At 35.4% G+C, this 16,105-nt stretch overlaps 1 protein-coding gene across 1 annotated transcript in view; it reads right to left on the reverse strand.

Moving 5' to 3' along the window:
* The window catches only part of LOC306863509 (catenin delta-2-like), a gene marked incomplete at its 5' end in the record, with an annotated part of 323,056 nt that extends 307,208 nt beyond the window's left edge, over positions 1–15,848 (reverse strand). Inside the window, one exon of the mRNA XM_079406884.1 lies at positions 15,720–15,848. Coding sequence (XP_079263010.1) covers positions 15,720–15,848 — 129 coding nt within the window. The remainder of the gene's footprint in view (positions 1–15,719) is intronic.
* Positions 15,849–16,105: the final 257 nt, after the last annotated feature.

Below are 16,105 nucleotides of genomic sequence, written 5' to 3' on the forward strand. Positions count from 1 at the left end.
GACAGTTATGCAAAAATCAAAATACAGAAGAAAAAAATTTGAAAAATTTATAAAGAATTGTTATTTTAATCCCATTTTTACAGACTGTAACAATCAATCAGTCGTAGATGCCAAAATAGAATTGCATGACATCATCCTTGAAAACGGACAAAAAAACCTGAAAGAAATTATGCAAAGGAAAAGAAAATATGAAATACAAAGATTACATTAAAAATGAAAATATACTGAGGATAAATCATGTCTACATTAAACACAGTCCGTTTTGGGTTTAATTGCTGGCCACCTAGGCAGTGCATGGTAATTTAACATTTACATTTATACATTTGGCAGATGCTTTTATTCAAAGCATTGAAGGTTTACATTTTATCAGTTTAATGCAATTCCTGGGAACTGAACACATGACCTTGCTTAACTGTTTGAGCTACAGGAATGCATTTAAGGACAATTTTGTTTAATTTTATACAATGAACAACCTGTGTAAATGTAAAATCTGCATCAAGGAGCAAAAGAAGCACTACAATTTAAAAATGCAATGCCTCCACTTTATATGTATACAGATCCAAGTGATCACATGTCTAAAGTTTTACAAAGACTGGACACAGTTCTTAGCAATCTTCTTTAAAATGCACTGACAAACAGAAGAGCAACTTTAAAGCCGACTCCATGGCTGTCTGCCTTCAACCAAACAGTTTCTGAGACAGGTAGTGGGTATGTTTCTTTCTCAATCCGAACAAAACTGACTAAAAGATCCAATTGTGGACTGGTCCTGCTGAGGCTCCTGTCGTCTGTACAAATCAAACCAGACAGTTCCATTCCCTAAAAAATGTTGCCCTTATTACCAAAGCCGCTATTTACAATCACTGACTAGACATATGCTGCTGTCAGGGAGCTTTCCCACATTCAATTTAATAGTGAAAAGCAGCATGTGATATTATGAATAATGGTATGTAGCTGTCATTCCAAAATGGTGCACTTTTCATGTGTTGTGTATTCTGGATGTGCTATAGTTTTAAGTTGGATTGTCACCCCAGATCGGTGAATGTGTTTTACTGACATCTGATGCTGGGGGACCCAGGTGACGTCTGCTTGACTGAAACGGGTCAGTGTGAATGTGTTTAAGTTGTTTTCATCCGAAACTAAAAAATGTATCATAACATGAAGAATTCATTTATGATATCTGGTTTTGTCATAGATGTTCACAGACCATCACAGGACTTTTAGATGTGCATGATGCAGTGACATTTAATAAAAAAGCAAACAATCAAAAAAAAAAAAAAAGTCCAAACCTGCATGATATCATTGTTAGGTATGCATTAATGTTACAATTTAGGCTGATACCAAATTTTTTAAAATATAAATTAAAGGGTTAGTTCACCAAAAAATGAAAACTACCCCATGATTTACTCACCCTCAAGGCATCCTAGGTGGTTTTGACTTTCTTCTTTCAGACAAATCCAATTGGAGTTATATTAAAAAAAATGTCCTGGCTCTTCCAAGCTTTATAATAGCAGTGGGTTGGTGTTTTTGTTCAACAGTCCAAAAGAAATCCAATTAAGCGCATAATAAAAAGTGGCTCACATGGTTCCCTGGGGGTTTGTTGTTAAATAATGCAGATGTATTTTTAAATATTTGAACTAATCCAGGGCTGTAACTAATGATTCTTTTGGTAATCAAGTAATCTACTTAATCTACAAAATTTTGACAATTGAGTAATCTGATATTTTTTATTAACACAAACAGGCCTAAGTGAAAACCAGGCTTTAGTATCACTATTTATATATAAACTAATGATGAGGCAATAATAATTGGCTCAAATAAAATATCAAAATCAAGTAACTGCATGGTTTTACTGAACAACACTGTTAAAATACATAATGTAATATGCATATACATAATATGAACATAACCAACTTAAGTACATTAAGCATTATAACATATACCAGCAAAGGGCGCCGATGGCCTGGTGACGTTTCATTTTAAAGTGTGATTAATCAGGGTTTAAATCCATAAAATTTTAACATTTGACCACATGCAAACTCAAACTTTTATTTAGAAATTGCGATGTACATGGCATATTTAGACATAGGTTGATGTATTCTGCTGTGTTGGCAAATGGTTATAAATGATTTACATTACAAATCTAGTGAGATAATGAACACTGTTTTCCCAGATGAACTTCAACAATTCAATATAACAATTCAAATTGGCAGCATATGTAGAGGAAGCGTTTAGCCCCTTTCACACATACAGTCTTTACTGGTAAAATGACCGGCAAGTTACCATTAAGAGATCATGTGTGAACAGGTAAATTTGTTCTGGCAATCATATCGTTCTTATGGAGATGACATGATTATACTCTGAGTTTTTCTATGTAAATATGCGATAGATGGGCATCTTTGACCATTGTGCCTTGCAGCTTTTTTAACTTCTCCATTCATCAGGGCTGCAACTCTGCAATTGGATACTATTATGTGCGTCTCGTGTTTATAAGAGCAAAAAAAATCTGATTGGCTAGTAATGTTAGTTTGGTTGAGAGTGAAAGCTGTACTTATCTCATACCATTGGTAGGCAAACTCATGGACTCCAAAGTGATAAAGTTTTTTTTTTCCACAGCCAAATGCTGCACGCCGGAGATCCGGCACAGTGCCGGAGAACTTTAAGCCCTGACTACTTCATTCAGGCTAATACAACCTAAAATGGCACCAAAGATCTCCCACTCCCATCACAGTGAATGCTGGGAAATTTCTCAAGGTTTACAATGGAAAACCATGAAAAAGCGCGTATCTGCTCTCCCTCAGGCCTGAGGAAAGCACATTCATTATCAGGCAGACTGGGATGTAAGCCTGAGTCATATAGGCACATCTATCAAAGCTTAGAGGTGAGAGATTAAAGGGGTGGCTGCCAACTTGCCTCATGGTCAAACTGAATGCTGAATCACAAAATGGCCCCCGGCAGCTAAAGAAGAAGGGATCACATATGTGCGCATGTATGTTTGTTTAGGTTTGCCTGATTGTGTGGGGCATTGCAGCATCATTTGATATACGATACGCCTCAGCATGAAGATACAGAACTGTGAGGCCATTATATCCGCTACTACAGTACAAGCAAACAAGAATAGGAAATAGAAGATAATTAGGGTGAAAAATAAGACCGTTCATCCTTTTTCCTTTCCAATACGCCGTGATGCATGGATGCTGATTAACAGGCCAGCCATTCCCGCAGTAACTCAGGTCAGCGTTATAGAGTTATATAAGTGTTGTGCCTAGTGGCAAGATCAAAAGTGAGACACACAGAAAAGACAAACAAGAAACAAGAACAACCTCTCGTCTTGTGAGCTTGCATGTTCATTAAATCTATCCTGAATGTCCTCAAAGAACTAAAGTTGCTCATGGGAGTCTTTGATGAGGTTCTGCATATTACAAGAATCCATCAACAGAGCTGAAAGGAGACGTGGCCAAACAGAGATGGTGAGGATGAGAATAAAAAAATCCTCAAATATCAAAAGCAAAACCCAGTAAATAAAGAGTGAAATCCTTTTACTTCCTCTTAAGGATTCAGTCCATCCACATGATTTCATAACTGAACTAAATGATTGAAATTAAAAGCGGTGCTTGTTAATGGCATTAGTACCAAAAATAATAATAATATTAATTTTAGCTTTTATTCCACGATTTAATTAATTAATAGCAAAAAAAAAAAAAAAAATAGCATTAAAAAATTCTCATCACAGCCCATTTAGTTAAGGTTGAATTACCAAGGTCTTCAAGAGACTCCCATATTACTAATTTGTCAGCCTAAAAAGGTCTCATCCAACATGCAATTATTAATTTAAAAAGCCATTTTCAAATTTTTTATGTTATTGTGTACCACTCACATCAGATGTTTTCACCATATACACACCAAAAAGGGCATTTCACATTCGAGTCTACATACAAATGATTGAATCCTCAAAGATTCATTATCCTCTGTTAAGAGCAAAAATTCAATTTTAGATGACAGAATTTCGCTTTAAGAGTAAAAATGTATGAGCAAGTAAAAGGTTTGCACCATGAAGCCAAACACAATGTTGAAGCCGCGTTTGCAGATTGCATAATCAAACATGCAGCATTTTTTCACTCTGCAGTAGTCACAACCGACAGTCATTATTTTCTCCATGTTGCAGAGAGGACGTGATGTACAACACTAATGTTTGACAGCCTCTGTCTCTGGATTAACACAAATAGTCTGTCAGCTGTGGTAACTCAAGATTGGCCTGTTGATATCTCGAATCTAAACTGAGCAAAGCTCTGCCAATTCCCGGTGAAGGCCTCAGGGCTAACAATGCACATGTCCTGTGCAATCATCTCCAACATGCGCTTTACTGATAACATTCATATGCGCTTATGTTCAAGGGCAGACTGACAGAACATCTCTTGTCATGCCCATAAACAAAGAACGGCAGGCCAGTCGTGTTTTCTCTAATAGATTCTTAACTCTGTGTGTCTCTTTGTAAATAATAATGTTTGACGGCATCTCATCAGCGAACAAGCTTGTACATGTACCATAGTGTCACAGTAGACACGAATCTACACGCATTCTGGACAATAATAAGCGTGTTGCAAACGTTTGTAAACACCCAGTTGTCTTTACCTGCCATATTGAGACTTGAGCAAACAGTGCGTTGTTGGGAAGCGAGAACTTGTTCAGTTTTAAAAAGAATCCGAAAGACGTTCGATTCCATTAACGGTTCTCGCGCGTACATTTTGCCACCAATGCGGAGGAGACGCGGTTTCCCTCCCTACTAATTAGCGATGTCTCAACTATACAGCATGAAAAAAATAAGATAAAAGATTCGCTCTTATGTGTCCTTTTCAAGTCCATTCAGCTCGACAATAAGTCGGTTTCCCGAACTCTAAAGAGCTGGTTCTTTTTAGTGAATCAAATCCATAAAACGCGATGAAGGTAGTCCGATTCCCACACGAATGACTCTCATGAGCTGGTTATTTTTAGTTAATTAAATAGATTGTTCACCCAAAAATGAAATCTCTATCATTAATTACTCACCCTCAATTCATTCCAAACCTTTGTTTATCTTCGGAACAAAAATTTTGATATTTTTGATGAAATTTGACCCTGCAGACAGCAACACAACTACCACATTCAAGGCCAAAAAACGTAGTAAGGACATCGTTAAAATAGTCCATATGACATGAGGGTGTGTAATTAACGACAGAATTTTCATTTTTGGGTGAACTATCCCTTTGAATCCATACAATACAACTGCTATTGAACCAATATACTCTTTGAGATGGTTGATTCATTTTAGTAAGTATGATTTGTGAACAAATTATTCTTACTGTATATTAATAAATCATTTTTTTTATAGCAAACGAGTAGTATTTTGTAAAAAATAAATAAATAAATGTTACCTTAATTTGTGTTTTGTTACAGTTATGGGTTTCTACCTCAAAAACCTCCCACTCCCCAAGTATGCTGTTGATTTTTCTATCAAGTACTCAAGTAGACAAAGTGACCAAAATCCAGATATACAGTGTACACCAGAAACACCAGTAAACTTCAGCTATTTTCCTCAGCAATGCGGTGAACATTTCTTCTGAATTCTTGTATAGAATATCTGTATCAAACAGCATTACTATGGCAACCTCATTAATGTCTAAAAAGACACTGATTAGTGAAACCTGGGCTCAGCACCTCTCCCTACCCCCATCATGCTTTGCTTCTTCTGTTGCTGTGTGAATGTGTGTACATGTTTGTGTGTTTGTCATATAACACCAGCACACCTAAGCCCAGTTACAATGAGACCAAGAGGCCACAGTGTGCTTCTAGAGGACAGGTAAACAAACTCCACACAGTGTCCCCGAGAAGTCAAAATATCAAACATTTCTTGAAACTTTATGTGTCCTTAAGATGCTTAGAGGAATACATTCACTTTAAGTCTTATTCAAGTAAGGCCTCGGGGTAACACCATCAAAAATGGTCAGGTAACATGAGGTCCATGTCTAACATCTCTATGAGAAAGAGATACAACATAAGATGGAAAAGGAAAAGAAAGCAACATGAACTTCTCAAAACTCAAAGATTATCCCCAAATATTTTGGGCAGGAACCACCAAAGCTGGGTAGATTGCTTACAAATTGTAGTCCATTACTGATTACAGATTACATGATGAAAACTGTAACATAATCGTTAGTAATGTAATCTAGGTTACTTACTTTAGGTAGTATTCTACTTTTTAGATTACTTTTTTATTAAACTTGTTTTAAACTTTCCATTAAATGTATCATATTGATATAAAAAAGCAAAGAGAAAGAATTCCTCGAAATAGTCCTTTCTTTCTTTCTTTCTTTCTTTCTTTCTTTCTTTCTTTCTTTCTTTCTTTGTGCATATAGTCAAAGCTGAATGGTATGACAGTAGGATTTTTAGAAAGGAAAATTTAAAAGAAGAAAAATGAAGAATTAGGGAGAATCAATAAATTATGAATAATTCACTGCCATTGTGTGAATATGTAATCATGCAATCCATAAAAAAAGTAACTGGATATTCAATAAGAAAATATTTTTCACTTTTTATTTCCTTTTAAATAAAGTGCAAAAACAGACCAGAAACTTGCATTAAGAAACTAAAAAGCATACATTTTCATTTCACATAGACTTCGAGGGTTAAATCGCCACCTAGTGGTAAAAAAAAAACTTATTTGCAAAGCACTCTTGAAGAACATCAAAGAAGGACATTTTCTGCATGGTCAGTTTCTAATTAAGATTCAATCAATTCAATAATGATAGTGTACACAAAACAAGCCAGCATCCATAAACATCATTTTATGATGTCCCACACCACTTTACCTGGTATCCAAGATCACGAATGCACACACATTTACAGTTGATTACAATCGCTCAATGGAGCTGATTCTAGGTCAGTGTTCATACAAACGGTCGCCTGTTAAACTTCATTAGAGATTCACCAATGACAGAGAGTGAATAAACAAATTGACAGAAAACTAAACAAACTGCACACAGGTACAAACACACACAATGAACCGAGTGGCTGTGCCCAGCGTGAGGAAGAGACACACAAAGCCGAGCTGTGACCCAGATTAACCGACAGACAGGAGGCCGGAGCTCTGAAAGGGACAGCAAACTGGCTGTGCCGTCGAGGCAGACAGGTCGAGATGGGAGAGTGCGGGGTGATTTTCACAGAGGAAACAGCCTGCCCGCTCTCTGGTAGCTTTAGTGATCCACTCAACACTGACAACATTATGGTGTTCTTCCCTGAGGCCAACCATTACTGACAGGCCCCCGAGGCCTCCTACCGCACACGTGTCTGCTCCATGTGTGACATATTCATTTCTCTTTGCTGCACAAGCACTCGTTCTCTGGGTTAAATGCAGAGCACAAATTCTGAGTATGGGTCACCATACTTGGCCACACACCACTTCCCTTTCCCCCTTTCCCTCTGTTGCTTACTCTCTGGCCCAAACACACATGGTGCAATATAGGATTTTTTTTTTTTGCAGTTTTTAAAGAAACTTTGGATATTACAATGCAAGGCAACAAGGAGCTCAGAAAAAGTTCAAAACTGACACTGAAAAACACAATTTTCTCTTCCGTTCATCAAATCATCTGAAATGTATCTATTTTTTATTACAGCTGTATTCTTGCAATAATATTGTCATTCTTTTTTTTCACAATATTGCATTAATACTGTAGATCTTGTATTAGTAAACCATCCATCCATCAGTAATCCATTTTGTGAAGTTTGTATTGGTCAATATTATTGTGCTGTGGAAGCTATATGAATGCTTGGAAAATAAAATAAAATAAAGTGAGGAGACAGAATCAAAGAATAATTATTTTAATTATAAGCCTGAATTTGTAAATGCCAATTGTTTTGTTTGTGTGTGTGTAGTTGAAGCAATATGAATGCTTAGAGATAGATAGATAGATAGATAGATAGATAGATAGATAGATAGATAGATAGATAGATAGATAGATAGATAGATAGATAGATAGATAGATAGATAGATAGATAGATAGATAGATAGATAGATAGATAGATAGATAGATAGATAGATAGATAGATTTAAAGGCAACCAGCTTCAGCAGATATTTGAGTTCTCAACTTTTTGTTAGTTGTATAAACTTAAAACAACAAGTTGAGAAAACTCAAAAATCTGCTGAAGCTGGTTGCCTTAAAATTTAAGTTGGCTCAACTTTTTTTTTTACAGTGTTGTGGAGATGGGATCAAAGTTAATCTCTTACTGAACCTCAATTCAACAATCACATGGCGAAATGCTGAATAATTTCCAGACTGAGATTCAATGACATTTAGATTTATCTGAGGAAAATGCTCTCTGAATTGACTGAAGTAAGCTTTACTGGCTTCCTGTCTCTCTACTGGTTTCAAGTCTAAATGCACTTTAACATAAACCCTTGAGTATCAACAATGCACCATTCAATAAAACACAAGGACAGTCAGAATGGTTGACGCTTCCAACTAAAAGTTTCCTCAGTGAAAATCAATGTCTTTTTAAGTTGGTGTTGGATGCCTATAAGCACCTTAAGAAAGCAAACATCTTCATACTCTTGATGTTGATCTTGACATTTAATCTCCATGTCCTCATGAAAAAGCCTCCTCAAGAGTGGCTGTCATGAGAGGAACGGATCACATTTCTACAATGCATATTTTTCACGAAACGATCAAGTCTCTAACAAAATGTACTTTTTAATCTTATTGTATACCATGTTTCACTTGAATACTAATTCATGCTGATTTTAAATCACAAATATCACAAAGCTTTCACACCAAAGGAACATTTTTATAGTTCCTATAACTACTCCTATAAGCAAGAAATATACCTGCTTTTTGGCGTGTTCGCACTACAGGAACTGGTAACGATTTTAGTCAGGAACACCTTATAGTTCCTATAACCACACAACCAGAAGTGTTGATTTGTATTTGTTAGTCACCTCTATTCTTTGTTTTCTAGTTTCTTCTCTGTAACACAATCCACAGCAGACTCGTGTGAAACAAACGCTCTGATCATAGAAACTCTACGCACCGTGCCGTCTAAAATCAAAATAAAAGCTTGCCTTTCATCTCAGCTTACTCACTGAGACCTGTTCCACGCATCTACTTACACCGGCTCAATTTGGTAGATGTGGCCCCTTCCCAATCAATCTCTTTGAGCGAGCCGTGGCATCCAAAATAAAATGGCTTCATTTATAAGATCGCCTAACACTGGCAACTTGATTGGGACACACAACTGCCGCCTCCTGTTGAGATCACACACATCACTTCAAAGAAAACACACAAGACGGATGGCCATTTGCATGACATACATATTTATGAGGCCTCCTTCGCCATCTCACTAGACTCAATACAGATCTTGCGAAACTCCCAGGCAGCACTGACACAAAGTCACGCGTGATACAGATCACAGAAGCCACCGAGCCACGTCTTTTTTTGCGGGGCCTATATGGGTGACGTGCTGTACTAGAATGCATAACAGGGTTTACTCAAGAACACACAGAATCAGCGATCCGCCGCTGAAGTGCATTACCATTTTGATGGGTGCGGTGATGAGGAAGGTGATTACAATGATGGTGCTGTTTATGGTGACTGCTCTCGGGTGTAATCCCACAAGCCCCTGCTCGACGTGCGTGAGTGGCAGGATGAGCAGGAGGTGGTCGAGAGCTATTCAGGGGTGCTGGTTGGGGATTTAGATAGGACAGGGGCGGATGGAGGTCATAACAGCGATGCGTGCCTCAGATCTCATCAGTTGTTTACATTGTAGAAGATTTTTATTAATCTTGAATTAATATAATACATAGAATTATGCCTATTTGTAAGAAGAAATCTATTCTACTATTATTAGTCTGTGTGAAACAGTTGTGTGTGTTAAGGATCGCAGTGAGCCATAAACTGAGCGAACTATTTAAAGTTTGAAAAACCCATATATGGAAAAGACTGTTCAGGAGCTAGAAATACATGCATGAAAAGCTACTGATCACCTTCAAGAACACACATATGGTAAAAGATACCTGTCCCGAAATACAACGGAGCATATTTGGAATACTGTGTGGAACAGCTTCAGGCATATATATATACACAAGTATTAAACAGACATTCTGGAGTTACCTTTGCAAACCGTAATTTTGACTTTATTGTATGGTCAATAAAGTCTACTGGCTTCAAAACCTGTAGCAATTTTTTTTTGAACAAGGAAAATTCTACAACAGCATCCGCCATAGAGGGATTTCCATGCGCATGTATGATTCACATTCAGCAAGTTATGCAGACATATAAATAGCATCAGTATGGGAGCTTGGGAAATGATGTAGGATGTGGAAAAGCCCTTTGAAACCATATAACAAAATGATAAAAAATATCTTAGTCCATACACTGGGGGCAACAAGAGGGTCCTGCAATGGTAATGTTGTTAAAAATATATGTAATATAATATAACTATATTAATATTATGAATTAATATAGCGATTAATATTATTAATATTTTATTAGTAGTAGTAATAATAAAATAATATATTAATAAATTAATTGTTTTAATCATATGTAGTAATAAAGCAATGTAATAATAGCACTATTAACACAAACATTAATATTATAACAAAATAACATTAATATTAGTGTATTATTATTAGTATTACCAATATTGCTGTTACAAACAAAATAACATATTAATATAATAATATAATGAAAATATTAATACATGAATATTTTAATATTTTGAATACAACAATTAAATAATGATTAAAGCAATAATAATATTTAGTGATAGAGCGAAGTAATAATAATAGCACTATTAACACAAATATTAATATAATGATTTACAGACAAAGTTGAGTAAAAATATTATTATTGTTATTGTTGTTTTCTAATACAATGAATATTGTAAATATGAAAATTAATCATGTAATAATATTTAGTAATACAATTTAACAACAACAACAACATTAAGAATTATATTATTATTTTTATTATTATTATTATTATTATATTGTTTTCTAATATAGTATGAATATTAATAAATCAATATTTTAATCATATTATTATTATTATCCATATTAATAAAACAATATTTTAATGAATTAATCATGTAATAATATTTAATAATAAAACATTAACAACAACAATAACATTAAGAAGAATTATTATTATTATTATTATTATTATTATATACATTAGATAACAGTAAGTAGAATGAAATGAAACATTAATAAAGACTTGTCAGAACTCATGAGATTATTCACAATTATGTTTTTTTTATTGACAATATTTAGGAAAAATATTAAATGTACTATATATATATATATAGTACAAGGGCTGTCAGTCGATTAAAATTTGTAATCTAATTAATTACATGATGTTTCGATTAATTAATCTAATTAATCGCTAAATAAGTTTGACTCTGAAAATACCCACAAAAGATTATTTAAACAGCAATTTTTGTGTTAAATGAGAAAGTATCAAGTAGAGATTACAAATTGTAGCTTAATATGAAATATTTTATTTGATTCAACATAAAATTTATTACACAAACATTTAGACTACAACGGCCTAGACTATGGAACATAAAATATGATAATTTGAGAAATTTTTTGTTCATACAATGAAAGTCATTGGTAACCACAACAGCTTTGTTACCAACAGTCTTCAAAATACCTTCTTTTATGTTCCACAGAAGAAAGTAAGTCATTGAGGTTTCAGTAAATGATGATAGAATTTTATTTGTTGGGGTGAAATATCCCTTTAGTGTTTTATTATTATTATTTAATTCATTGATACTCTAAATAAGAAACTAAATCTGCCAGCAGGTGGCGGGAAATATCTTTATGAGTCATTCATTCAGAGCGAGTGATTCATTCAGGAATGAATGAAGTAAAGCTCTTTTTATGAAAGGTCTTTGAATCACTGGTTCACACAATTCGTTCAAAACGCGGATTCATTCAGAATCTAAACGCCGCTGTGTTGCTCGGAGACGCACAACAGTTCTGCTATGGCTTTAAAGGTAGTTATGGTCTCTGCAAAATTGAGCAAAAACACAAATCACATTTGCACTTCTGCAAATCAGGACAAAGGCACCACGCATGTTTTTGCTCTCGCTGCTCGTGGGATATCGTTGATATGGTATTAATACGAGACAAAAAGATATGAGAAATATGAGACATACAGGGCATTTTTTGCCCCAATATCTTGAATTTTAGGGCATAACTGCATTTATGTAGTTGTTGCCCTGCATCATATTTGCCAACAGTCAACTGTATGAAATGTAAGATGATGTACAGGTCTGGGGGCGGGGCCAGAGCAGTTAACTGTGTTAAAATATTTATATTGTGTTATTTTTTCATAACTAATTAATCAAGATAACGCGTTAAACTGACAGCCCTAATATATATATATATATATATACACACACACACATATACAAGGGCAGCATAACATTATTTGGGGGCTCATTAAAAATGGGATCCAAAAAACCTTTAGTTTAAAAGTTTAAAAACCTACAGTGACCAGAGTCAAGATTTCAGTGTTCACTTTAGTACAGCAGCTTTCTTTTAAATGTCTGGCAACAGGTACATCTAACAGTGCGCACCCAATAGCACCTCTAATAAAGCACACTTCTGTTATCCTGCTTTTTATTTCTAATCAGAGCATTCAACATGAAAGGCTTTATTACACAGGGACCAGCCCACTGATACGTGAAGGTCAAACATGTGCTGGATGTATGAAAGGAGTTGGCATTATGAGGCTAGAACACAGCCAGGGCTTGTCTGAAATTGCAAAGAAATAACCCTCACATTCTCACAATGAAATCTCAAGGCTGCAAATATAATGCCGTAATTGCTTGTGTGATCAAAAGAGCAAACTTTTCACTGGAAAGCTCAAAATGAATAAATTGTGCCTTTTCTTCATGAAAAAAAGCAAGTGGGTTTGATTTCACGGTACAATAATAATATGCTGTTTTTAGTGAAGAGTACTGTATTATTTCAAGTTCTTTTCTCTGGTGAGGTTAGAAGTCGCTGAAAGTATTTCTGTTGTGAATTAATTCATGACAAAATAATATGGGAGTTAGTCTACAGAGATTACAGGAGAACATTATCTATTTTATACTATGTTTTAAGAAGTTTTTATGCCACAAAAGGTGCAGCACTAAGCACAAAATACTGCTGGTAATGTTTGCTATTATTTATTTTTGTGAAGCAGGACTCTATAAAATATATATTTTTTTTTTCTGACATTTTCTGACTATTATTTCATATACCAGACTTTAAATACGTCAACTACTCAACATTAAGGACCAAAACCAATAACTTTAAATTGTGCAAGGATGTTTTACAAGTGTACACGGTGCTCTCTGGAGCTAGACGGGGCTTCAGAGAGAGGAATGAGAGTCTCCAAACATCACAAGCATTGATTTACCCAGCCTCCTCGCAGTGAGTGTCTCACAGACATACACAGGTTTATTAATCAAATCTACCATGAAAACCCCAGCACTGCGTCGTACAGATGCTCAGTTCTGCTCGGTGAAATGCTGCATCAGCATCTCTGATTTTAATGTAGCTTTTATTAAAACAGCACATGAAGCCATCAACATTTTGAGGCTGTGATGAGCCAGCCGTCTGTACGACACGAGAGCCCGTTGTGTATGAATAAAATTAATGGCTAATTTTTGTGATGGATTGGTCCGGAGTGCCACCTGCACAGTCTTCCGGGCCATTTCAGGTTGACGGGAATGGATGCCTGAACTAAATCCATCATCGGGTAAAACACAGGTGGCCTTTTACTGCTGAGTTGGGATTTGGCAAACATGAAGAATGTAATCAAATACAAATTGCACACTATTATATGTTGCATACTGTAGTGTCAATTAAATCATTACCAAGACAGATTCCCAAGGTGTAACAGTTCCACAGGCTCTGACTTTATGGCATTTTCCTGATTTCCCCCTCCGTCTCTCAATTTGCATTCATTGCAGTGGCTCAGGATTTTGTCCTCAGGAACATTTCCTCAGTCAAACATTCATCTTCACACACAGTCATTTTCATCCAGCTTACTTTCTCACCCCTACTGTAATGTCCTTTTAAATATTTCAGGTTTTCTCTCCACCTTTTAGCACCTGATCTTTAAATGGTCTAATAATGTCACACCTGAGCTTTAACTCAATAACCCTCCGGCCTCGCCAAACTAGAATATGAAAAATTGTATTTCATATATTGTTTTATTATTTTTAATTTATATACATCAGACATTCTAGATTTTTTTCACACATTAGCCTATTTGATTAAAATGAACAATAAAGACATTTAGGGCCAGATCTACTAACAGCTTGCGTCAGCGCAAACCGGTTTTTGGCGTTAAAATAGTACTGTCAGGATTTACTAAAGATGCACATAGATGAATTAGTGCTGAAAATGCATGGACACAGTTATTTTTGCATCTGACCTTATTGAATATTCATTTGTAAGAGTTTCCCTTTCAGACGCAAAATTTATGGGAGGAGAGTATTAAAATGAATCATGCAACGCGATTTACTAACGTTTGAGCTCGTCAAATTATTGGTATTTGTGCCATTATTTAATGCCCAAAAAAGCATGTCTCAAACTAGTTTGCACTTAAAATGGCAGCATTTGTTGTTGCTAGGAGGCACTGCGGCGAACAGAGAGTGTGTGGTGGAAGGGAGAGGATTTTTTTCACACGTATTCATTTATTTGGAATGGCAGAACACATTATCCGAATCTGAACATAACCTTATGCTAATTTGTGCCACGCTTGTTAGATTGCGTTGGTGATTAATGAGATGTTGCATCTGTGTTCTTTGCACATTGTCGGTTAAGAAATTTCCACGGCCAATCGGTGCTGTTTCGCAACTGCGCTAATTTGCCCTGTTTAGTAAAACTGGCCCTTAGAATATTATAAAAGTATTCTATTTTAAGAAAAAAGTTATTTTAAAATTTCCATTCATCAAAGTATCATGGTTTCTACAAAAAAATTAAGCAGTACAATTGTTTTCAACATTGATAATAATTAAGAAATGTTCCTTGAGCACAAAATAAGCATATTAGTTTGATCAAAAATCCAGTAAAAACAGTAATATTGTGAAATATTATTACAACATAAAATTATTATTTTGTATTTTGATGTATTTTTAAACAATTAATTTCTTTGATGGCAAAGCTGAATTTTCAGCCATCATTACTTGAGTCTTCAATGTAACACGATCCTTCAGAAATCATTCTAATGCAGCCTTGGTGAGCATAAGAGACTTCTTTCAAAAATGTAAAAAAAAAAGCTGTAATATATACAAGGTTGTTAAAGCTGAGAACGGCGGGGGATGTATTAGATAAAAACGTACTTGAAGTCTTTACATTTATATTTTTACATCCTTTTAAATCTTAGTATCTGTGAAATCTTTTATAATTTTAACTTTACGGTTAATTCCACCCAGTTGCCACTTGACAAGCACTCAGTGTCATACAAAATGACCTTTCTTGCATTTATCATTCCTCTTTTAATCTTTGACTCCCAGAAATTGTACAGAAAAAGTCCGGCACTAGAGTTAATATGACAAATGTGTACAGATAACCGCTGTCTCCTGATAAGTCATGGACAGAACTGCAAAGAGTTCAACTTTTCCACTGAAAGGTTCTGGCTTTGTGCCTAAAATGTGAATGAAGTGGTACAGTGGCCATTAAAAGTCCTACCTGCTCTTTCACAGAGGCCAGAATGGCAGAGGTGGTCTCAGTCTCAGATCCATCACCATTAGAAGCATTCAGTCCTGGGCTGAGCATGGTGGCGTTTTCTGCTTCAGCAGGCTGTTCTGGAACTGGCATGATTTCTGGAGAAAACAAAACACATTTATCAGCAACTCTTCGTCATTAGACTTCAACACAGGATCATCAGGGTTCAAACATGCCGTGTTCACTGAATGATATTTGAGAGAATGCAAGAAAACACATGTAATGATCCTAAAACAGAATGATTCATTCACAAACAAGACTTGCATTTAATGTTTTATTACAGTATGTGCAGTTCACCCAAACATGATATCCAAAATGTATATTTACTAGTTTCTGCATCTGAAAAGATT

This window comes from Barbus barbus (assembly GCF_936440315.1).
Source record: "Barbus barbus genome assembly, chromosome: 44".
Lineage (NCBI taxonomy): Eukaryota > Metazoa > Chordata > Actinopteri > Cypriniformes > Cyprinidae > Barbus > Barbus barbus.